The sequence below is a fragment of the Terrapene carolina genome, unplaced genomic scaffold (assembly GCF_002925995.2).
Source record: "Terrapene carolina triunguis isolate 2854851 unplaced genomic scaffold, T_m_triunguis-2.0 Scaffold210, whole genome shotgun sequence".
NCBI classification, from domain to species: domain Eukaryota; kingdom Metazoa; phylum Chordata; order Testudines; family Emydidae; genus Terrapene; species Terrapene triunguis.
Genome location: NW_020664561.1, coordinates 11,401,484 through 11,426,948, shown reverse-complemented (window position 1 = coordinate 11,426,948; position 25,465 = coordinate 11,401,484). Strand labels below are relative to the sequence as shown.

The 25,465-nt window shown below is 40.8% G+C and overlaps 1 protein-coding gene across 6 annotated transcripts in view; it reads right to left on the bottom strand.

The window, feature by feature from the left end:
- LOC112105868 (ras-specific guanine nucleotide-releasing factor RalGPS1) overlaps nt 1-25,465 on the bottom strand; it is a 294,309-nt gene that overhangs the window by 202,092 nt on the left and 66,752 nt on the right. For all 6 annotated transcript variants that reach the window (XM_026655681.1, XM_026655680.1, XM_029912319.1 and 3 more), the window contains one exon: nt 17,578-17,628. In XM_026655681.1, coding sequence (XP_026511466.1) covers nt 17,578-17,628 — 51 coding nt within the window. The remainder of the gene's footprint in view (nt 1-17,577; nt 17,629-25,465) is intronic.

The following is a 25,465-nucleotide window of genomic DNA, read 5'->3' as shown; positions in this document are numbered from 1 at the left end:
TCCTCTGTGTTTTAAATATTTTTATTACCCTGTAAAAAGTACCTTCCATCCTGATTTCTGCGGGTGTGATTCTTTTACTTTTAAAAAAAATAAAATTCTTCTTTTAAAAACCTGATTGATTTTTAGTGTCCTAAAAACCAAAGGGGTTGGTCTCTGCTCACTTTGTTAACCTATTGGTTGGCATATTATTCTCAAGTCACCCCAGGAAAGGGGGTGAAGGGGCTTGGGGGGATATTTGGGGGGGAGGACAGGGCTCCAAGTGGTCCCTCCCTAAATAGAACAGGAGTACTTGTGGCACCTTAGAGACTAACAAATTTATTAGAGCATAAGCTTTCGTGGGCTACAACCCACTTCTTCGGATGCATATAGAGTGAAACATTGAGGAGATATATATACACACATACAGAGAGCATGAACAGGTGGGAGTTGTCTTACCAACTCTGAGAGGCCAATTAAGTAAGAGAAAAAAAACTTTTGAAGTGATAATCAAGATAGCCCAGTACAGACAGTTTGATAAGAAGCAAGTGTGAGAGTACTTACAAGGGGAGATAGATTCAATGTTTGTAATGGCTCAGCCATTCCCAATCCCTGTTTAACCCTGAGTTGAACCAAACCGGACAGTCTCTACGCAAAAGAATTAATGGACACAAATCTGACATCAGGAATCATAATACTCAAAAACCAGTGGGAGAACACTTTAACCTGTCTGGCCATTCTATGACAGACCTGCGGGTGGCTATCTTAAAACAGAAAAACTTCAAAAACAGACTCCAACGAGAGACTGCTGAGCTGGAATTGAGATGCAAACTAGACACAATCAACTCAGGGTTAAACAGGGATTGGGAATGGCTGAGCCATTACAAACATTGAATCTATCTCCCCTTGTAAGTACTCTCACACTTGCTTCTTATCAAACTGTCTGTACTGGGCTATCTTGATTATCACTTCAAAAGTTTTTTTTCTCTTACTTAATTGGCCTCTCAGAGTTGGTAAGACAACTCCCACCTGTTCATGCTCTCTGTATGTGTGTATATATATATCTCCTCAATGTTTCACTCTATATGCATCCGAAGAAGTGGGTTGTAGCCCACGAAAGCTTATGCTCTAATAAATTTGTTAGTCTCTAAGGTGCCACAAGTACTCCTGTTCTTTTTGCGGATACAGACTAACACGGCTGCTACTCTGAAACCTCCCTAAATGTTTGTTCAAATCACTTGGTGCTGTCAGCAATACTGTCCAAGGACAAGGAAAGGAATTTGTGCCTTGGGGAAGTTTTTAACCTAAGCTGGTTATATAAGGGCTGGAATATAAGCTTAGGGGGCCTTTCATGCGGGTCCCCACATCTGTACCCCAGAGTTCAGAGTGGGGAGGGAATCCTGACAAGAGATAACATGCTTCTTAACAGCAAAAATAAATAAATAAAAATAAAGAAATAAGAGAGGTGAGAAATAACAGACCTCAACCCTATTGTCCCTCTGCAAATTTGTGTACACAGAGTCAATCCCTTACCTTCTCTCTAAAAGTGCAAAGTTTCAAAAAATTCAATGAATAGAAAAGATTGTAGGGGGTGGAATAGATCTGGACAAGGAGAAGAAGTCTGGAGATAAAGGTGTGAAGGGAGGGACGGGCAGTAGAAACAAAAGGGAAGCAGCATATTCCAGAAATCTTGAGGTCTTTCTAAGTGTAGCCTTCATTGATTTGAGATCTACCATACCATTCTCTCACTAGAAAGGAAAACCTTTCAGGGCAGCAGGCTGTAAAAGAGACCCAGTTTGGGAATAAGAACCATTCAAGAAATATATGTTTGCTGATGATGTTTTAAAGAAAGTCACGCCAGTGAACTGGTGGAAGTCACTTAAGCACTTGGGTTCAGAGACTGTTGAAGTGATAATTTCACTTTTAACAGCAGTAGCTCCTTCTGCCAGTGTAGAAAGAATATTTTCTTCCTTTGGACTACTTCATTCCAAATTGAGAAATCGTTTGGGACCTCAAAAAAGCAGGAAAGCCTGTTTTTGTTTTCCAGATTATGAACAAACAGTAAAATGAAGGTGAAGACGACTGAGTTAGCTGCAGAAGCCAATATTTTAAGTTTCTCACGTTGACCTGGCTAACATAGTCAATTTAATTTTGGGGTTTTTTTTTAAACTATATATTTCATTTAACTATTTTAGTTAAAAACAATTAAAAACAAACCTGATTTTAAAAAAAAATTGAATGTTTAACTAAATTCCAAAATTCATATGCTTGTTTTGTTAAAATATTATGTTTGCTGTTGAAGAAAAAAAATCCAGAATACATAACGTTGTTGTTTCAGTTAAATAAAACAATTTAAATGTCTGTCTGGTGATGTTCTCCTCCTAATACAGTATGGCAAGAAAATCCTCCAAATATTAATGATTAACCTGTTGAATTGGAGATAGTTCACCTCCCAATGACTTCATAAATATCTGCTTCAATTACCTTTGGTAAATGAAATAACCAAACAATCATTCATTTTCTGATATAGCTGTAAAACTAGTCTGAAAAGTTTTCAAAATAAATCAGTTTAAAAATATATAGTGTGTACCTTCTAAAAATGAAACCTATATCTGAGTTGTGAAGAATATGTATTAAGCTTATAACAACCAACAAAAATACACTTTTATGTAGAAATCCATGATTAAATCGAGTCCACCCTGAGCCTAAATAAGTACAATCATCAAAAGTGGGCAAGCCACCAAGTATATTTTGAACATCTTATATTTTCCTTACTTTAAATACTGCCTATCTACAAGAACGTATTTGCTAGGCTTATTCATCTGGACTAAAGTAATGGTCTTTCTATATTAGCATAAAAGCAACATTCACCTATAAGCTATTCTTACAGTTTCTATAGTAACCTTTTTTTAAGCAGTGCATTGCTCAGCCATAAATTTGCTTTGAGGCATTTTTGTGTTTGTTTTTAAACATACAACATTTAATTTCCCATACCACAAGCATTGCAATACCCAGATACAAGGTGAATTAAGGACAGAGTCAGAGCCTTCAAACAGAATTTCCAGTTCACAAGATAAAAAAAGCTGCTAATTGAGTAAATTCTAAATTATACAGGTATCCAATACAACTGCAGAAGTAAGAACTAAAGCAATACTTTTTTCTGACTTTAAAAATAATATCTTAGAACAGAAAAATACGTTTTTATAGGAATATTTGGATTTATTTGCCAGTTGAAGAGACAGCCTTTAATTTCAAGATTATAATCCACACAAGAGCTGCACAACATTCATATAACTGCATGTCTGATGATATGGCATTTCTTATATAATCAGTGAATAAATTTTTCCTGCCACAATAAAATTCAAAGTGTAAACTATTTATGAAGATTAATATCGTAGGGCAGCACCACTCTTGCATTGCCTAACTAATATTTAGTTTCAGATGATTTTAGCAACGGATCCCACACCGAGCCATTTATTCAGATGCAAAGTACAAATTTCAAAAGGATTAAAGACAAACAAAAATCTCAGAAACTAAACAGAAAACCAATCACTGTGGTCCCCATTAAAATATTTAAAGTTCTGCCTTTGCCAAGCAAGTAACATGACTTCAGCACTCTCAAGTTATTCCCTTTACTAAAAGTAGACAGTATCATGGCAACATAATCCAACTGCAAAGGCAATATTGCGAAGATTTTAGATCAGACCTCCTTTAAATAGTTTTTCCCCCATCTCTAATTATTATTCCTGTAGGTCATCTAGACCATTCCCGTGACAACACAGGGTCATTTCCTAAGTGTGTATTCTAGTGTTCTGTTCAGTCTAGATTTTTTAAGGTCAGAATCCATAAACCTTCTACCATTTCCCTTTGAAAACTTGTGAACGGCCTAAAAATTTTGCAGTGTAAGGAAATCCTCCTGACATTGTCAGCCTAAAATTTTTTTCCTGAAATTTATCCCATTATTCCTTGTTATATTATTTTTTTCCACCCTATCTAAATCATCCCTATCTTTGATATTTTGACAATCATAAAATATATCACATGGAAGCTGCATTAACTTTAACACAGACTGTATTTAGTGTTCAAAAAGTTCTAACAACTTTGGCAGAGAAGGTTTCAAGACTTGGTGAGGGCACCTAAACAGATGGGAAAGGAAAGAGAGGAATCCTAGGCAAATGGAAAAACAAAGGTGAAAAGGGTGGGGAGGGAGGGGAGATGAAGACAGGGCAAGGCTGGTTTGTTTTTGACATTGGTATATTTGAAGTCTGAAGAAGACATGCCAAATGAGTAGAGTGGTGAATGAGAAGCATGCATGGAGGATAAGATAGGAGCAAAGAAGATCAGCTGGGGAATGTCGTCGAGGGAGCAGTTTGAAGGAATAGCTGATGGGAGCAGAAGAAAGACTTCCAAGACCAAGAAAGGTGAGGTAGAGGAGAAGAGTCAGGGTTCATGAAAAAGCACCATTTTACATGCATTAAGAATGAAATGGTACCACCTTTTTAAATGTGTACCTCAGACTTGCATGGGTAGTACTAGCATGGAGTCTCAGCACTTTGCAATCTGACAATCAGGTTTAGACTCGAAGAAATTCTTCTTCGAAGCATTCCAGGCCAGCCTTTGTACCAGACTTAAGAAGTCTTCTTGGAATGCCTCAAGAAGGATCAAAGGCACTACCCACATCTTTTTAAGGGCACAGAATGACATCTGATCATTAAGGGCACGTCTACACTGGCAAAGTTACAGCGCCAGCAGTTACAGCACCACTCAGCAGGAAAACCGCTGTTGTGTGTTCACGTTGACAGCTGCCTGCACAATAGTGTGTTCACACTTGTGGCACTTGCAGCGGTATTCAGAACAGTGCACTCTGGGCCGCTATCCCACAGAGCATCTCTTCCTCTTCCGCTGCTAAGAGTTGTGGGAAGACGGAGGGGATCGCAGGGCATCCTGGGTCCTGTCCCAATGCCCCGTGATGCAATGCTTCGTATCCCAGCAATCCCTGTGCTTCTGTCGTATTTGGCACCATCTTTCAACTGTTTGTGTACTGCACGTCCTGCCTCTTCAGTCTGCAGGAATGGATCCCAAACTGTTGACCAGTATGCTGCTTGCTCTGACCAACACCTCACAAGTGGCAGTGGAGTTATTCCTTAAACTGCAAAGGCAAGAGGAGTGCGACATTGATCTTGCCACGTGAAGTAGCTAAGACACGAGATTGCTTGTGGCATTCACGGAGGTGCTGACCACAGTGGAACGCCATTTTTGGGTGTGGGAAACAAATACTGAGTGGTGGGAACACATCGTGATGCACATCTGGGATGACAAGCATTGGCTGCAGAACTTTCACATGACTGTGTGATGGGACTGTGTGATGAGCTCACCCCAGCCCTGCGGTGCAAGGACATGAGAATGAGAGCTGCCCCATTGCTGGAGAAGTGCATGGCGATTGCACTGTGGAAGCTGGCTACTCCAGACTGCTACCAATTGGTCACGAACTAGTTCGGAGTGGGAAAGTTGACCATTGAAGTCATGTTGATGGAAGTGTGAAGAGCCATTAATTGCATCCTGCTCTGAAAAGCCATGGCTCTGGGCAACGTGCGTGACATTGTGGATGGCTTTGCACAAATGGGCTTCCCTAACTGCGGAGGGGCAATAGATGGCACACACATTCCAACTCTGGCACCAGACCACTTAGCCACCAAGTACATTAATCGCAAGGGGTATTTCTCAATGGTTCTCCAGGTGCTTGAGGATCACCGTGGGCGTTTCACAGACATGAACGCAGGCTGGTCCGGAAAGGTGCATGATGCACACATCTTTCGGAACACTGGCCTGTTCAAGAAGCTGCAAGCAGGGACTTTCTTCCCGGACCAGAAGATCACCATAGGGGAAGTCGAAATGCCCATTGAGATCCTGGGAAACCCCGTCTACCCCTTAATGCCATGGCTTATGAAAACATACACGGGGCAACTTGACAGCAGCAAGGAGTGGTTCAACAACAGGCTGAGTACGAGCAGAATGACCATGGAGTGTGCATTTGGCCATTTAAAAGCCCGCTGGCGATGCCTGTATGGGAAGCTGGACATGGCAGATGACAATATTCCTATGCTTATAGTCGCATGCTGTACGTGCCATAATATTTGTGAAGGGAAGGATGAAAGCTTCACTCAGGGCTGGACTGCAGAGGCTCAGTGCAGGGAGGCGGAGTTTGAACAGCCAGAGACCAGGGCTATTAGAGGGGCACAGCGCGGGGCCATAAGGATCAGGGATGCCTTGAAGCAGCAATTTGAAGCTGAAAGCCACTAATATTTGGTGCTATGCTCAGGATTGCAGGGCTTGTAATGCTAGGAGGTAACTGGTGCACATGATGCAATAAGGGGGTTTAACATAATTGCATGTTGCTTTGCAGTGCTCTTTTTGCTTTCACTTAATAGAATAAAGATTGCTTTCAAACCAACAATTCTTTTATTAAAAGACAGCAACCAGAGGAGAGAGTCAAATGACAAAAATACATCAGCAGGGAGAGGGATGGAGGAAGGGAAAGTCTTCAGAGAAGAAGAGGTTCTGGGATGACTACAGATTTGTGTATGGCCAGGGATCATACCCAACCTTCTCCTTTGGAGTACAATGCAGTGGGTGCTGTACTTCAGCAGGGCCAAACTGCAGAGGGATGGGTGTTGAGTGCAGTGGGTAGTGGGAGTCCACACTGCTGGACTGTGAGGAGGGAGGAGTGGAATGCTGCGGGTAGAGAGTGGAGCCAGGAGGTTGATAACAGTGTGTTGGCGGTTGGGAGGAGGGGGAGTAGGTACTTGGGAAGGAGTTTTGTTACAGCAGCTGCAGGGGAGGGCGGGCATGGAGCTGCTCTGTTTGAAGAGCTAGTATCGCCTGGAGCGTGTCCGCTTGGTGCTCCATAACCTTTAAGAGCCGCTCCGTGGCTTCTTTCTAGTATGCCATGTTCTCCTTTCATTCCCTCTTCTCGCTGTCCCGCCACTCCTTCAATTCCTGCTTCTCGGCAGCGGAGTGCATCATAACCTCACAGAGAAAGTCCTCCTTAGTTCTTTGTGGCCACTTTTGATTTTGATTCCATGTGTTCAAATGAATCCAGTGCCACAGAGACAAATGTAATTTTAGGAAAACTTTCTGGAGTGCTTCCCTTAGCCTTTTGACCTTAGAGGTAGAGTATAAGCTCATTAGAGTCCAGGCCAGGATGGTTTTAGAGAAGCAGAATAACTGAGCCAAGGATCTCAAGGCTTACAAGAGGTTTTGTTGCTACACCTCGAAGATCACCATTCATTTACCCTACTGATAAGGGAGACTTAAGAAGAATCTCTCTCTTTGATGGGGAATCACATATCCTGAACAAGAGAAGGCAGTGCATCTTCTTTGGTCAAAGTTACAATCTTCATCTTCAGGCAGAGGCTAGAGCTTCTAGATTTACCTGTAATCTGGTTTGATATTTTAAAAAAATGGCAAGTATTTGCAGGCTGCTTGCTTGTCATACTCAGATTCCCTTTCCCCTGCAGCTTCAGACTGAATTTCCAGGGTTTTGAATAGCTGTGGAAGCAAAAGTGTCTCCTGTGCCATTTCCTCTGCTTCACCTGGGTTGGATGAAGAAACTTTCCTCTTTTTCTACTGAAAAGTCATATATAGATGGAAACAGCCTGAATTTTTCTTGATTTGTATTTCTTCCACTTCAATGTGCGAGTCTGATAATCAGGGGAGGGAAGAGAATGATAAAGGTGAAGAAGCTTTTTATGTTCTTGATCTTTTTCATTTTTTCTTCTGCAGTACACGTGCTTATTGGTGCTGACAGATCAAGGCTGAACTGGGAATTCAAGTTCAGAATACCATTGGACTTTTTGTCTTTGGTTTGTTTTTCTTTTTCCTTTGGGGCTGGTATAGGAGAAGGGAGGAGACTGACCGATACCAGGAGTTTCTTTTGCTCACACAGTTTTTGTAGAGTCTGAGGATGGCATCCTACATTGCAGAGCCCTCAAGAAGACTGCCAATCCCCTATGTTTTAAGAGGGCTGAACTGACGGTCCACTAGGAGGGTTATCATATTTATGAGGGCAGAGAACTGTCCCATGCATAATTTGGAAGTGGGAAGGAGTACAGTTTACCACTCCATTGACATTAAGCCACATATCCTGGGAGACATTTGCTGGGAGTCAAGGAACAGAATTGCCAGTAAGAAGGTGAAATATTTAACTACCTACTGGACGAGTGAGGTTGGGGTATACTGAATGAATGGGAGTGCTAAGGACATGATGCTTATTAGATGTCCCATAGTACTTGTCCCTAATTGCAATGTAGGGGAGGGGCATGCAAATCAGCTCAGCTACTGAATTAAGTGCTGTCTGGGCATGCTATTAATGATTGCTCTAGTTGAGGATACAGGAAATGTGAGAGTCTTCCTGGCTTCTGCCTGCTCTTCCACTGGACAAAGTCCCAGTTGACATGCCAACCAAAGGGCTGGACTCCTGAGAGGTGTGTCTGTTGGAATCTAGCCTGTCCCCAGGTACCAGGGGAATCTGGTCCTGTTCACTGTCTGTGTTAGATCCATCATCTTGATGCTTGAGCAGAGAGAGCAAGGAGCAACTTAGTGCCACCTCAAAAGCTCTCCATTCAAATTAAAATTAATAAACTAAATTTGGGGGAGGAGTGACAAAGCCAAACTGTAGATTTGGAGAAGGAATGAATCCCCACCCCTAAATTGGTTGAAAAAGATGTGCATCAGAGGAGGACTGTGTGCCGCTATTTGTGCTATATGAAGACAGAATTTTGAGAAGGCTCCAAAAGGAGTGGTCCTAACCCTCAGACCAACTGTAAAGTGTGATCTGCCTCAAAGTTCTCAAAGAACAGGAAATATCCACCACAGTTTGGTGGACACGAAGAGGACAAAGATATACAGCTTTAAACAATAGCCAAATGCAAAACAGTAATTGATGCAAATGCTGTAATATCATGAAAAATGTCCCTTATAAGAGGTTACGTTCTCCAGCGTGACAGCAAACTTCCTAAAATTCAGTAAATCAGTAATGTATGTCTTATTTATCTGGAAAGTGAGAAAAAATTGAGAATCATGGATATAAAATTACTTCCTATGACTGGCTTGTTATGGTTTGAAAAGACATCTCAAAACAGTAAGTATCTTGTGCATCAAAAGTTGGAACCAGAACAGTCCTGTTGTGTTCAAGTACTGGCCTCACTGAATACCTACAAACGGAGTTAAAATAAAAAAAATGGATGATCCCATTTTATCAGTTCCACTCACATTAGTAGACCTAGCCAAAGCAGTCTCAGGTCAAATATCCAGCTATGCTGCACCAAACATACAGTTCCAACTCAAATAGCACTAAGCCTTCATTCTAAAAGGCACCAGGGTACTCCCATATCTGTAGAAAAGGATCACAATTTTTGTCAATGTCAATACCTGCTACTCATGTGGAAATCTCCCAACACTGGCGTAGGGAACCTGATTCAGCCTCGAAATAAACCAAATTATCTGGAGAATCTACAGCTCAGTCTACATTAAGAAATGAAACTATTACAGAAAATGTTTTTAAGCAAGATGTCCTTCTGAACTGATAGCAAAAACTGTTTAAGTACCATTTCAATCCCATTTTCAACACCATTTTAGAAAGAATGACAGACTTCTTGAATGGTATTGAAAACTATCTGCTCTACACTGGCATTTAAATTGTTTTCTATACCAGTTCAATGGAATCTATAACTAACTATTTTTAACAAATGTTCAGTTTTCTAGTGCAATCAAGGCTTAAGGTAGGGAAAGACTGGGGCAGAGACCAAGTATGAAAAATATTTCAGCTGGAAGGTGAAAGTTTTAGCGAATCAGAGTGAGTTAAAATAAGTGTTCATAATGGAAATCATTATGCAACTTTTATAGCTAGTGGTAACCCACACCCAATATAATCCCTCCTGCACTGTCTCATCCAAATGATTCAAAACTTTATTATCTAACCTAGTCAGAATCTAGCTAAAGGAACTAAATACATTACAAAAAGTTAAAAACTCACTGGTGTGGATATTAGTAGCAGTAGTTATCTTGATAATTTATAATTCATTATATTGAGTAACTGAAGTGAAAAGGACCCAACGTTTCAATGAAAAGCAGTTAATACATTCCTCAGATGTGTCTTCTGGAACTCAGGGCAGGTCTACATTTAAACTACAGCAGCACAGCTGCACCACCATAGCACTTTAGTGAAGACACTGCTACGCTTCTCCCGTCAGCGTAGTTAATCCACCCCCATGAGATGCAGTAGCTATGTTGACAGGAAAAGCTGCCCCATCGATATAGCACTGTCTCCATCAAGGATTAGGTTGGTATCATTGCGTTGCTCATGGGGTGTAGATTTTTCACACCCGAGAGATGTAGTTATACTGATGTAAGTTTGTATTGTAGACCTGGCCTCAGTTGAAAAGCATAATATAACTAGCTGCAGTACAACTGATTAAATCAGTGATTAGGTTTTTGCTCTGGAATCACTGCACTCTAGAGCAGTGGTTTTCAAACTTTTTTTCTGGCGACCCAGTTGAAGAAAATTGTTGAAGCCCACGACCCAATAGAGCTGGGGATGAGGGGATTGGCATGTGGGAGGAGCTCAGAGCTAGGGCAGAGGGTTGGGGGGGTGAGGGTGTAGGAAGGGGCTCTGGGGGTGCAGGCTCTGGGGTGGGGCTGGGGGATGAGAAGTTTGTGGTGAAAGAGGGGGCTCTGGGCTTGGGGGGGCTCAGGCAGGGGTTTGGGGCACAGGCTTACCTCAAGCGGCTCCCGGTCAGCAGCGCAGCAGGGGTGCAGAGGCAGGCTGCCTGCCTGTTCTGGCACTGTGGACCACGCTGCGCCCTGGAAGCGGCCAGCAGCAGGTCTGGCTCCTAGGCGGAGGCGCACAAGCGGCTCTCACCCGCAAGCACCACCCCCCCAGCTCCCATTGGCCGGAGTGCGGAGCCCTTTGCCCCTCTTCCCTCCACCACCTAGGAGACAGACCTGCTACTGGCCACTTCCAGGGCACAGCGCAGTGTCGGAACAGGTAGGGACTAGCCTGCGTTTGCCAGGCAGCACCGCCGACAGGACTTTTAACAGCCTGGTCGGTGGTGCTGACCAGAGCGGCTGCGACCCAGTCCCTTCTATTCCGCGACCCAGTTCTGGATCGCGACCCAGTTCTGGATCGCGACCCACGGTTTGAAAACCACTGCTCTAGAGAGTAAAAAGCACTAAAGAGGAAAAGTACTCAGCCATGTTTTTATTCAAGAAAAGAAAAGTAGGATTGACTTTGGGAATTCTACCTTCTATTGTTATCCAAGCAATTAAAATCCAGATTGACTGCTTTCATAAGAGTGAAATTTTCTGCAACAGATGTATGTTAATACATTATCTCGATTCCCTCCACCCCTTAAGGAAAGGAAAATTACTTATTAGCAGATGTATAATAATTCCATCTATTCAAACTTTCTCAGGGCAGGTCTACACTATCACTTAAGTCGATCTAACTTAAGTGTTAAAAAGACACCACTCTGAGCGACAAGTTATAGTGACCTAAGCACTGTCCACACTGGCACTATGTCGGCAGGAGATGGAATAATACTTGTGGAAGCGGAGTAATTATGCCAACAGGAGAGCACTCTCCCATCGGCAAAGAGCATCTTCACCAGACGCGCTACATTGCAGCCGATGTAGCGCTTCTAGTGTAGAATCGTCCTCAGTATTTTACTCACTTGCAAAGACATCTTGTATGGTAAATAAAAGTAGTAAAAAAGACTGTTCTTTATAAACAGAGATCATGACGAACGGTCATTCCCACCCATTGATGCATATACAAATCAGGCTGGGAAAGGGTACCTATATCAGTAAGAGGTGATCCAAATTACTGAATCCAAACCCTAGCTGATCTTTCTGGCTACACTGGATAGGAGGGGAAGGCATGACCCTGGAGGCTCAGACAGAGAATAATTGGGCACCCACTCTTCTGGCCTATGGGTGCCATGGCCAAGAGCAGAATTTGATTATCTTTTGATTGGACTTGGGTGCAAACAGTCTATTTACGTATGAAATCACTTACATGCAATCTGAACAATGGTGTGCTAGTCTTGCTCCTTTATTCCTGCATTTAGCTTGCAAGTGAACCTGAATGCTGGTTTTGCCATAGAAGTATATGGCTCTGAAGAAAAGAGACAGGTGTATCAGGTAAAGAATCTGATCTCTGTTTAGGCTCCTACTTTTTATTCCATCTTGGCACTTGAGTTAAGTTATAATGGTTTTGTTGTCACTCTCCTAATGGATATCTGCAATTTGCAGGGGGACCCTGGGAAGAAAGCTGGTTATTACATTCCCCACACTTCCAGGAGTTTGATTCCTGAGGTCGCCACTTGCCCTGTGCCATGCAAGGTTACATGAGCTTTCCAACCTGATACTGAGTGACAGTTATTTGAATTGCCCAAGGTTTGTCCTTAAAGAGATGAGACTACCACTGAAGAGACAGACTAATATCTAGGATTTTCAATAAGGATACATATTTTAAGTCTGTTACCACCAGTGCCTGATTAGAAAGTTCTAAAGGGGAAAGAGGTGGAGTACTGCCCCAAAAATCATTTCCACAAACTACCATCATGTCAACTAGCTGCAAATTGTGAAGGGTATGAATTTTGTTGAATTTCTCCTTAAGCGCTAGCACAAGACTTAGGTTGGCTCAGAGATCCCAGATTTAAGAATTCCTGAGATGGGTCAAAAAGTTCTGCTGCTTCACTTTGAATCCATGATGTGCCAGGAATTGGATGGTTTAGTGACTGTGGAGAAATGTCAAGCCATCACCTCAGTTAACTGCACCTTCATCAGTAGATGGTTCAAGTGGCAGTATGTGCAGCTGCGCTTGTCTCAAGTTGGCTACCCGGACCATCAACTTTTTGAACACATGTGCACCGAGAGGTTGAAGACAGAGATGTCCAGAACTGGACAAAGATCTTTTTACTGATGCAAAGAACCTGAAGTAGAAAACAGAGCATCTCTCTTTTCTGGGACTGGGACTATTGTTCCACTAGAAGAAAATTAGCTACATACTTTTAAAAACACTTATCAAAGAGTGCTTGAACTAGCTTCTTTCTGGATATGGTGTCTGCATCTAAAGCCTAAAACACATTCTTCAAGTCAGTGTTTTGCAAAGAAAAGATGTAGCAAAGAATGATGTGACAGCATAGGAGGCATCAGAGGATATCTAGTGTTACCTTGATAGAAGTTAGCTTTTCTTATCTTCCTATATGTTTCAAAAGAGGACCTCTGTCTCCGAGAGAGAAGGTGATACACAGTGTTGTGCTAGCCAAAGCCATACACTCTGTGAAGTAGCTGGGGAACTGCACTACTGTTTATAACCTCCTTTCCGAATGTTTGGTGTCGTCAGGGGCTTACAGTGCAATCCAAACAAAAAATACTTCATTATAAGGTTCCTGAAGTTCATAAACACCAGACAGCAACATCTCACAAACAGGAATACTCAGAATCAGCTGAGGGGACGAAATTAATGTTCTGTAATGCATTCCACCCAAAAAGAAGGGACTAAAGGAGTATGAAGAAAGGTTAAGATATTTTGGGTACCATAAGTGCACATTTTTTCACTTTGACTTCTTATTGTCAAGAAAGAAGTCAAATATTTAATAGGAGAAACAGTCCCCCACACCCCGCCCATATCGTTACCACCCAGGTCTTTGGAGGAGATGCTTGAGAGTGATATGCCTTCTACACATCTATCCAAGAGCTTAAAATTCTCTTAATAATTTAGAAAAGTACACTCTCAAACGGTTGTTTGTTAGAATATACCTGCTTCTAGGAGAAAAATGTTGACATGAGCCAGCCCTCAAAAGTTACCTCTTCTAAAACTTATGTTTCACTGTGGACTATATAACTATGGTAAATATTTGAATATAGACAGGAAGAATTAGCTCTGAGATATATTTACAATGCTATAGATCTAGGCAAAAGGCTCAAGATGTGTTTACGTATGTCGGTTGAGTTTCTCCATTGATTTTGATGCCAAAAGATAACCACCACAAAAAATTACCATAAAAATTTAGATATTCAGCTCTGGATTTTGTCAGATAATTAAGCTTATGTGAGAGAAATCAAATTCTGATGTCACTTAAACAGCAAGCATTTAGAACTTAATTAAAAATATTTCAACACAGTAAAGAATATTCAGAAATTTAGATTTAATCTGTGCTAAGAGAAACAAAATGACTAAATGAGAAGAGCAACAAAAATTATTAAATGTCTAGAAAATATGACTTATGAGGGAAGATTAGACTAAACAAACCCAATTTTTTCAAAGAGAAGAGATGACAGAGGGGACATGATAACAGATTTCAAGTACGTAACAGGTTGTTAGAAGGAGGAGGAAGAAAAACTGTTGTTAACCTCTGAAGATAGGACAAGAAGCAATGGGCTTAAATTGCAGCAAGGGCGGTTTAGGTTGGACATTAGGAAAAACTTCCTGTCAGGGTAGTTAAGCACTGGAATAAATTGCCTAAGGAGGCTGTGGACTCTCCATCGTTGAATATTTTTAAGAGCAGGTTAGACAAACACCTGCCAGGGATGGTCTAGATAATACTTAGTCCTGCCTTGAGTACAGGGGACTGGACTAGATGACTACGGCTACGATTTAGTCACGGGTATTTTTAGTAAAAGTCTTGCACAGGTCACAGGCAATAAACAAAAATTAATGGCCTGTGACCTGTCCATTACTTTTAATCACAGGTATCTTTAGTATAACTTGGGGGGGGACACACTGAGGGGATGTCTCGGGGGCCGCTGCTGGGGGCCAGCAGCACCAGCTGCCAGGGGCTCCTGACCACAGCTGCTCCAGCTGGCCACCTGGGGACCACTGCCTGGGGCTAGTGGACCGCGCCAGCTTTGCCCAGCTGCCCAGCCAGGGACGGCCACCTGCGGTGATCCAGTGGACCACGGCTGCTGTGGCTGGGGACCACTGCCTGCTGCCACTGGAGCAGCAGCTGGTGTGGCTGTCCCCTGGACCGCTCCAGCAGTGACTGGTGTGGCTGTCCTTGGGGCCACCTGAGCAGCTGGCCCTGGAGCCAGCCACACTGGCCACTGCAGAAGACATGAAGGTCGCGGAAAGTCATGGAATCCATGACTTCCGCAACCTCCGTGACAGACACAGAGCTCTATAGATCACCTCTCAAGGTCCCTTCCAGTCCTACAATTCTATGATTCTCAGGGCTTGTCTACACAGTCCGTGGCAGGCTAGTGCAGGGTATGTTCACGCTCCAGCTTGCCACAAACTGTTAGTGTAGACAAGCTGCAAGAAAAACTAAAATAGGTTTAAAAATGATGGCTGTCGATTAATTGCAGTTAACTCACGCGATTTAACTCAAAAAATTAATCGCGACTAATCGCAGTTTTAATCACACTGTTAAACAATAGAATACCAATTGAAATGTATTAAATATTTTGGAAGTTTTTCTACATTTTCATATATATTGTATTCTGTGTTGTAATTGAAATCAAAGTGTACATTGTTTTTGATTATCATTTTTACAGTGCAAATATTTGTAAACAAAAGAAATAGAACTTTTCAATTCACCTCATACATGAACTATAGTGCAATCTCTTTATCGTGAAAGTGCAACTTACAAACGTAGATTTTTTTTGTTACATAACTGCACTCAAAAACAAAACAAAGTAAAACTTCAGAGCCTACAAGTCCACTCAGTCCTACTTCTTGTTCAGCCAACTGCTAAGACAAACAAGTTTGTTTACATTTACAGGAGATAATGCTGCCCGCTTCTTATTTACGTCACCTGAAAGTGAGAACAGACATTTGCATGGTACTTTTGTAGCCGGCATTGCAAGGTATTTATATGTCAGATATGCTAAACATTCATATGCCCCTTCATGCTTTGGCCACCATTCCAGAGGACATGCTGATGACGCTCGTTAAAAAAATGCTTTAATTACATTTGTGACTGAACTCCTTGGGGGAGAATTGTATGCCTCCTGCTCTGTTTTACCCGCATTCTGCCATATATTTCATGTTATAGCAGATAGTCTCTGATGATGACCCAGCTCATGTTCATTTTAAAAACACTTTCACTGCAGATTTGACAAAACGCAAAGAAGGTACCAATGTGAGAAAGGGGAGGAAGGGGGACTTCTGTCATGGCCACACTCGGTGGGTAGGGAGTTGCAGAGTGAGCCTGCTCCACAGAAATGGCCTCTACCGCTCCTGTCCCAAGTGATGCCTGAGCTCAGCTCCCTGCTCCAGGCGCTGCGATCTGGCCCCGGTGTGTGGGGTTACAGTACTGCTCAGCCCCCACTTCTAACAGGACAGGGGATTTTGTGAGTCAAAGCATAACAGTCCCACAAAACCCAGGACTGTTGGGAACTGTGCATTCAGCTGTAACTGCAATTAATCTAGTGTAAATCAACCACAATTCCCATAGACAGAAATGAAACACGCCACTAATCAGAATAAAAGACAAATTATATAAAGTGGCCCAGAAGTTAGGTCAAGTTAAAAGAAGACAAGTTAGGTGATGGAGTAACTGCATGAGACAGCACTGGCACAAAGCATCAACAGCTGAAAATAGTACCAACAATGGACCAAGCTATATTAAATGCAGAGCTAAACAGCTAACACTGGAATGGCCAGTGGCAGAAGAATTCTGTTGACTACTCAGATAGTCTTAGACATAAAAGCTCCTTATGCTCACATGCTGCATCTGTAGTGGAAATGGTAAAATCACTCAGTCTCTTCCCATCACCTTCTTTTGGGCCACATCCCAGTTGATCCAGGAAGACCTTTTTCAGAACCACAGAGCGGGTTTATGGGAGAGAGAAAGGGATTCACCATAGGGAAGGTATCCCAATTTTCTACACTTCTATCAGGCAGGGTAGAACAATACTATAATCCTCACTCTGTTTATGTGCTTTGGGTAGAAAAAAGAATGAAGCACTCAACTGCTGATGTATGGTTTTGGGTATTATTAATACTTGTATCCACTATTTCCTTTCCATCACCTACTTCATTACCATTCAGGTGTATGGGTATTCTATGTAAATTAGAGAACTAGCAATAAGACAAGCAATGTAGCTCACTTGTTATATGGAAAATGTAACCAGACACTAAAAAGTCAAACGGGCCTATCAGTATACTATCAATGTACAAAAAGCGTATTACGATCATATTTATTGTCATTTAGGTCCAAAGACAATACACCACCAATATAACAAATGTGTCTTTCAACTAGTAAGAAAAGTTTGAACTTTTAAAGTATTAGGATATATATTCAACCACAGATGTTTAACTTTCAGAAACACTGCAAAAGAAACATTTAGACAGACACTTCGTTTTATCATTACTTGACTGTGTTTAAATTCCAATAGTTTTCCCAAAACACACCATTATTAGATCCAGATAGCCTCATGATGTTTTAAAGCCATCTGCTTCAAAGCTATAAGAAATGGAAACTCAGGATAATTGAGCATACATATTCTCCAGTTCCAGAATTTATGTTTGTTGGTTGACATCACAAGATCTTGACCCTTTTCATTTAAAATTGAAAACAAAACCTGTGAACTACTCACCTCTGGCTGAATAGCTTTAAATACTGGGACATCCATTAGTGTTATCTGACCCTGAAATACAAAGTCATACATTACATTCAAAATTAATTTTCTGTCTGTTTAAAATCCTACATGGTTATAAGGTGCCAACTGTACTCTGTTGTATTTTGTTGTTTCACTATAATCATGCTGGAAACATCAGATATTATGAATCTGTTACCAACAAGTATCTTTGCTATTACCATTAAGACATGCTGCATATCCAAAGTATAAACCAATGGTCAGTATTTTACATTTATTCAAATAAACATAATCCTATCTACAAGCAAGTAAGTTATTCTTATGAACCGAATCCTGCATTTGTTTATGAGAGTCCTGATTTAAAATGTATAAGCTATCAGGTCAAATATAGAAAGATTTCTAAAAATCGCCAAGAAAGCACTTTCAATTCCTCACGAACTCAGTTTCTCTCAATCCTCCAAACAGCCATCTCTTATTATATGTGTATCTTTTGAAACATTTCTGCATCTCATTAATCAATCATGTGTCATTTCTCATGTTTGTAGCATATGAACCACAAAGTTGAGTGGTTCCTCTGTCCCAAGGACACACGAGACAAAAGTCCATTTTTCCTGTCTCTCTAAGTTCTTATATGGCATCCCTCACTATAGTATCAGTTTATATGCCAAAAATTAAAAACAAAAGAATTTTCTTCCTTCCCACCAGCTAAAATTAATAAACAGTGGTTTGCTTTTTTGTTTGTGTTTTTAGCAAAGGTGACAAGAGGAGCTGTGTTTCTGTGTGAGAAGAACTACTGACAGAGATGGGTTTTGTATTTAGTTTTCTAAACTAAGGGAAATCAGACAGACCTAGCCTCACAAGTTCATTTAAGAGACAATGAATAATAGAACAAAGTTGTGAATTTCAGTTAGTTATTATTCCATACTCACCCTTTACGTAAGAGTTTCTTTCTGCAATCCTTTCACCCATACCAACCACAATAGTCTACATTATGTGTTTATGCTAAAAACAGAAGAGCTGCTTTTTAATTTAAAAACAAACCTGGGTGACTGAAACCATCTCTTACAAAAACAAACAAAATCAGTGTATTTTAGAAGACAAGGAAAAGGTGAATTATTCTAGAAGAAAAGACTTTTCACCACATCGTTAAAAAACTGCCTATAGTTATTAAATTATCATTCAGGAGAAAATTGTCACAATAATCAAACCCAAAGAAATTCTTAACTCCCTGGGAATATTAAGTACACGCATGATGTCGGTGTATAAGCTGTTAACTTTTGTCAACAATACCTCCTCATATTTTGATTTTATTTCCAATCACAACTATAATGTCTGCTAGTGTGTTTACTTCTTGTCATTTTCTTTTCTTTTAGATTTCAGGCATTTTGACACAAACAGAGGAGAACTAAACAAATACAATGGCCAGGGGAGCAAAAAGGGAATGGTGAAGAGGCAGCGGCAGGCTCCCTTATAATCTTTAGCTCAGTGGTTAGGAAACTCACCTGGGATGTGGGAAACCCAATTCAATTCTCCCCCCATCACCTGATGTGGAGTAGGAATTTAAACTTTCATCTCCTACGTTGCAGGAGAATATCCTAGCCACAGGATTACAGGATAGTCCAGTGTGGATTTTTCCTCAATCTCTCCTGTTGAAACTGTTCTATTTTTTATAAATAAATAATCCTTGGAGCACAGATTTGAACTTGGGTCTCACATCCTACGGGAGTGCCCTAACTACCTGGCTATACAGTCACTCTCACTCTATTTCCCTGGGTCAGTCACTATTCATTGTCTCAGAGAGATTAGAGAGGCTATAAAAATAAAAAAAACTTAATAATTATGGGGGATTTCAACTATCCCCATATTGACTGGGTACATGTCACCTCAGGACGGGATACAGAGATAAAGTTTCTTGACACCTTAAATGACTGCTTCTTGGAGCACCTAGTCCTGGAACCCACAAGAGGAAAGACAATTCTTGATTTAGTCCTAAGTGGAGCCCAGGATCTGGTCCAAGAGGTGACTATTGCTGGACCGCTTGGTAACAGTGATCATAATATAATTAAATTTAATATCCTTGTGGCGGAGAAAACGCCACAGCAGCCCAACATGGTAGCATTTAATTTCAGAAGAGGGAACTACACAAAAATAAGTTAGTTAAACGAAAATTAAAAGGTACAGTGCGAAAAATGAAATCCCTGCAAACTGCATGGAAACTTTTTTAAGACACCATTATAGAGGCTCAACTTAAATGTATACCCCAAATTAAAAAAACCTAGTAAGAGAACCAAAAAAGTGCCACCACGGCTAAACAACAAAGTAAAAGGAACAGTCAGAGGCAAAAAGGCATCCTTTAAAAAGTGGACGTTAAATCCTATTGAGGATAATTGAAAGGAGCATAACTCTGGCAAAAGAAGTGTAAAAATATAATTAAGAATAACAGGTAGCCCAAGACTCAAAAAATAATAGCAAAAACAATTTTAAAGTACATCAGACACAGGAAGACTGCTAAACAACTAGTACCGGGCAAACTGGTTGAAACTATAGTAAAGAACAAAATTGTCAGAGACAGAGAATGGAACATGATTTGTTGGGGAAGAGTCAACATGGTTTATGTAAAGGGAAATCATGCCTCATTAATCTACTAGAATTCTTTGAGGGGGTCAACAAGGGGCAGCCAGTGGATATAGTGTACTTAAGATTTTCAGAAAGCCTTTGACAAGGTCGCTCACCAAAGGCTCTTAAAGCAGGAGTAAGCTGTCATAGTATAAGAGGGAAAGTCCTCTCATGAATCAGTAACTAGTTAAAAAATAGGAAACAAAGGGTAGGAATGAATGGTCAGTTCTCAGAATGCAGAGGGGTAAATAGTGATGTCCCACAGAGGTCTATACTTGGACCAGTACTATTCAACATATTTATAAATGATCTGGAAAAAGGGGTAAACAGTGAGGTGGCAAAATTTGCAGATGATACAAAACTACTCAAGATAGTTAAGTCCCAGGCAGACTGCAAAGAGCTACAAAAGGATCTCTCAAAACTGGGTGACTGGGAAACAAAATGGCAGATGAAGTTCGATGTTGATAAATGCAAAGTAATGCACATTGGAAAACAATCCCAACTATACATATAAAAAGATGGGGTCTAAATTAACTGTTACTACTTAAGAAAGATCTTTGAGTCATTGTGAATGGTCTCTGAAAACATCCACTCAATGTGCAGCAGCAGTCAAACAAGTTAATAGAATGTTGGGAATCATTAAGAAAGGGATAGATAAGACGACAGAAAATATCGTATTGCTTCTATATAAATCCATCATATGCCCACATCTTGAATACTGCGTGCAGATGTAGTTGCCCCATCTCAAAAAAGATATACTGGAATTGGAAAAGGCCCAGAAAAGGGCAATAAAAATGATTAGGGGTATGGAATGGCTTCTGTATGAGGAGAGATTAATAAGACTGAGACTTTTCAGCTCGGAAAAAAGAGATGACTAAGGGGAGATATGATGGAGGTCTATAAAATAATGACTGGTGTGGAGAAAGTAAATAAGCAAGTGTTATTTACTCCTTCTCATAACACAAGAACTAGGAGTCACCAAATGAAATTAATAGGCAGCAGGTTTAAAACAAACAAAAGGAAGTATTTCTTCACACAAAGCACAGTCAACCTGTGGAACTCTTTGCCAGAGGATGTTGTGAAGGCCAAGACTATAACATGGTTAAAAAAAAACTAGATAAATTCGTGGAGGATAGTCCATCAATGGCTCTTAGCCAGGATGGGCAGGGATGGTGTCACTAGCCTCTGTTTGCCAGAAGCTGGGAATGGACGACAAGGGATGGATCACTTGATGGTTACCTGTTCTGTTCATTCCCTCTAGGGCACTTGGCATTGGCCACTGCACTAATATTAGGGTTTTTTTGCATTTCACTGCCCAATTCTTAGGGGAAAAATATCAATCTCCATCAGCTCCGCCCAGCAGAGATTGTAAATTGCTTGAGCAGTGGGTATATGCTAAATACCTCCCACCCCAGCCTAGAAGCTTTCCCCTGGAAAGTTTACAATCTCTGTTAGAGTCCCATGAACCTGCAGAGTGGTCCACAACCCGAAGGCATCCCAGTACTGAATTTACAAGTTCCTTGATATGGAACCATTTGGCTTGCAGAGCTTACAATCTCCTTTGCAACTTTATAATAAATATATTTTTACACTGTATTAAACAAAAAACCCTAAAACACACAAGCAAAACTGCAGATTTCACACATTTAAAACTAATTAACTATTTCCCCCCCAAACCTGACTTGTTTTTTAAGTCTCAATGATATATAAAAAACAAGCCAAACTGAAGTGTCTCACTTGAACTGATTAAGTTAGAGGACAACATTTCAGCTCAGAATATGCGGGGAAATGTATTTTATGATGCTTACTTTATGAAAACAACAAATTTTGCTCAAGCTTCCTGAAAAAAATGACTTTTAAAACCAAGCAAGGAAAGATTCAGCCCAAATGGAATATGAAGTTAAATTAAAAACATGCCTATTAATTTGATTTTGGTACTGCAGACTTAGGCCTGGTCTACACTAACACCCCAATTCGATCTAAGGTACGCAACTTCAGCTACGTGAATAACGTAGCTGAAGTCGACATACCTTAGTTCGAATTTACCGCGGTTCAGACGCGGTCCACACACGGCAGGCAGGCTCCCCCGTCGACTCCGCGGTACTCCTCTCGCTGAGGTGGAGTACCGCAGTCGACGGCGAGCACTTCCTGGTTCGAATTATCGCGTCCACACCAGACGCGATAAATCGAACCCGGAAGTTCGATTGCCAGCCGTCGAACTACCGCGGTAGTGTAGACAAGCCCCCAGAGTAAAATTTCTTTCCCAAGTCCTTAGCACTCGCAAATCCATGGAAGAAGATTTTGGTGCTTTCTGGCCAACTCCATCTTCTCTAGGTGGCTCAGTTTTTTTTGATACTTCAAGCAGAGTTCTGAAATGCTCATCTTGACTTGAATTGTTCAAATGAAACAAGTTTCCCACAATCATTTTTCTTTATCAAGTTACCAGTGTCCTTCAAGAAAAAATTTGTAAGTGCAATACAACTGTAAATTTGCAATATCTCTTTGTTCTGTCCTCCGGGTAGGTCTTTGTGAATAAGTATTTTGACTACAAAAATTAATATGGGAAAATTCATTCTTCTATATTCCAGAAAGAGAGTATGTCTAGCAATCTTATACATAAATTAAATAATGTCTCTATAGCTTAAAATGAAAGAGAGGAAGGACAGATAAAACAGATTCTAGAAAGATTTCAGAAGATCAACCAACCTACAGCAGAGACAGACAAAGAGAAATATATTTGGTTATGCATGCCAGGTAATAGTTCTAGAATGCGTCAGGGAGAAGCATTACTTTCTATATGAGAATGTTGGTTTTCTTGGATCCGGAAAAACTGAAGAATCCTTCAAAAGGAATGCTCATCTTTCAAGGAATTTATGTAATTTGTGAAGTTAACATCTGGAAAAGCAAACAATCTTGTGGTTAAGGCACTGTACTGGGAGTTGGGAAATCTGGGTTCAATTCCCAACTCTGCCATAGTGTTCTTTATTGGGCAAGGTGTTGCAGTACTTCAGCTCCCCCTCTATGCAGTGATAATAGTACTTTAACTCACATGGGTGTGGAGGGGATAAATTCATTATTATTTTTGAGGTGTTCAAATACTACAATGATTACCACCACACAGTTTTTCCTGTGTGTGCGGGTGGGTGGGGGGAGGAGGGACAAAGAAAAGATTCTCAGACAGGCTAACCTAGAAAATTTACAGCCAGTAGGACGAGGACCAACATATTCAGTTTCCTCCTCAAGGACTACAGGGTCCTTCTACAATTTAGAAATTGTTTATTGGGGATTTAGCTGGACTGCTTTAGGGAAAAATGCAAGTAAGAGGGGCCATATCGTTCAGTTTAAAAATCTTCCAGAGCTCAGGCTCTGTAGGCATATGATCCTCCTCAAGGACAACTGTAGTGGTGTTAGGACTATATGCTTCTGGGTGCAGAGCTGTTAAACTGCAATCAATTGCATAGTGTAGGTAGTGTTCTTTTCTTCCATGGCAGAGACATGCCTTGGGTTTAAGGGATCGTGTGTACAGGAACTCTGTCCACTTAACGTTTATCTGTAAAGGTGGCTGAAGACGACTAGATCCTTTTTTACTGTGTGATGAAGGCAGCCCAAAATATCCTACTTGGTCAAATATCTCTATTTCAGACTAGTTCAACTGCTTGCAGGCAAAGCAGATTTATTCCAGAATAGTGAAAAGCAGCATAGCTGCAGATTTTATGTAATTCTGTCCTTGCTGGTAAACCTCTCAGCTGGTTTTGAAGAGAAATTTGTGTGCTGTCTTTGAGGCAGAGAAGTATCTGAGCTCCACAGACAGGGCAGCCTGCCAGAAAGAACTATAGCATTTCAGTTTCCAATTTGACTTTGCTGCCTGCTATGCGAGGTCATGAAGAAGAACTCAATTGTTATGAATATGTCTCTGAGATGCAGAAAATGGTTTTAGAATGGATGATGGACTAAAACTGCTGGCTATAATGCAAAATGAAAGTCTAGATTTTGGTTACAGATGAATATTCACAACACTATTTCCTTGGGATGTTGTAAATTCTGAAAGCAGTACTTTGTAATTTGTTTCATAACTATGTTGTTTATCATGAGGAGTATTCATGGCTTCTAACTCGGCTTAACGTTGTCTATCCTAATTGCCAAAATGCTTTTTGGCATGAAAGTAATAGCAAGGCTTCTGTTAAGCATAGCATCATTTATATTTCTATCCTGATGCCCAAAAGTAACACTCTGGGATTAAAAGTTCCTCTCTGGGAATTACACAAAGTAAAACCTATTTCCCCATGCTAATTTTTCCCCCTACTGTTACTCACCCCTTCTTGTCAACTGTTGGAAATGGGCCATCCTGATTATTACTACAAACGTGTTTTTTTTCTCCTGCTGATAATAGCCCACCTTAATTGATTACTCTCATTATAGTTAGTATGGCAACACCCATTTTTTCATGTCCTCTGTGTATATATATTCTCTATGGTATACAGAATGTACACTGCCAACATGATTTGATCAGGATCCAAAAATCAGCAAGATTAGACTTCCCAGTTGTGGTGGTGAAGACACTTATCAAATTCATCTCTTTGCATCATCTGTGCATTGGAGATATTTTCCCCTAAGAGCACAGGAGTATGGTCTCCACCTGGTAGCTGGAGACGTTACTGCAACCTTTTCAGTACTGTAGGTTCAACGCTATTTTCCTATTCCTCTGGGGTCTTAATAAATGTACATCGTATCTTGCCTTTTCTTTCTACAACAAAAGTATTTCATAGTCCACATCCCTCACCTGACTCACTACTTCAAAAATTCCCTGCCACTTTGCAAGTAATTTATTGCCTATGACTGGCAACTGCAACGGGACTTAGCCTCCTCACTCTCCAAACTTGCAGTAGTAGTCTCTACTACGGGTGTATAGGAAGTATCAAACTGGAAACATGAAAAATCTGGTATTTTATCATACAGCATGTCTTAGTAGTGATTGGTACTCTCTGCCTACATCTCCTCTGATAATGTGGACCTGGTTTTATGTTCAGAGGTATTTACTGAGTTCATTTAATTGTTTTCATCAGTTCTGGCACTGATTGAACCAGGGGTGTTATAAATCTCAACAGATCTTCTTGTATACAATATCATTCTGCCCTTTTCTCATTAGCATCAATGTGCCCAGTTGAAAATCTTATAGCTATTGCTTCATCATATAGCCTTCCTGTAATAATATGGGAAGCAGATAGGATAAATGGAAACCCAAATGGAATTGGACAAGTAAAAGTAAAATGAA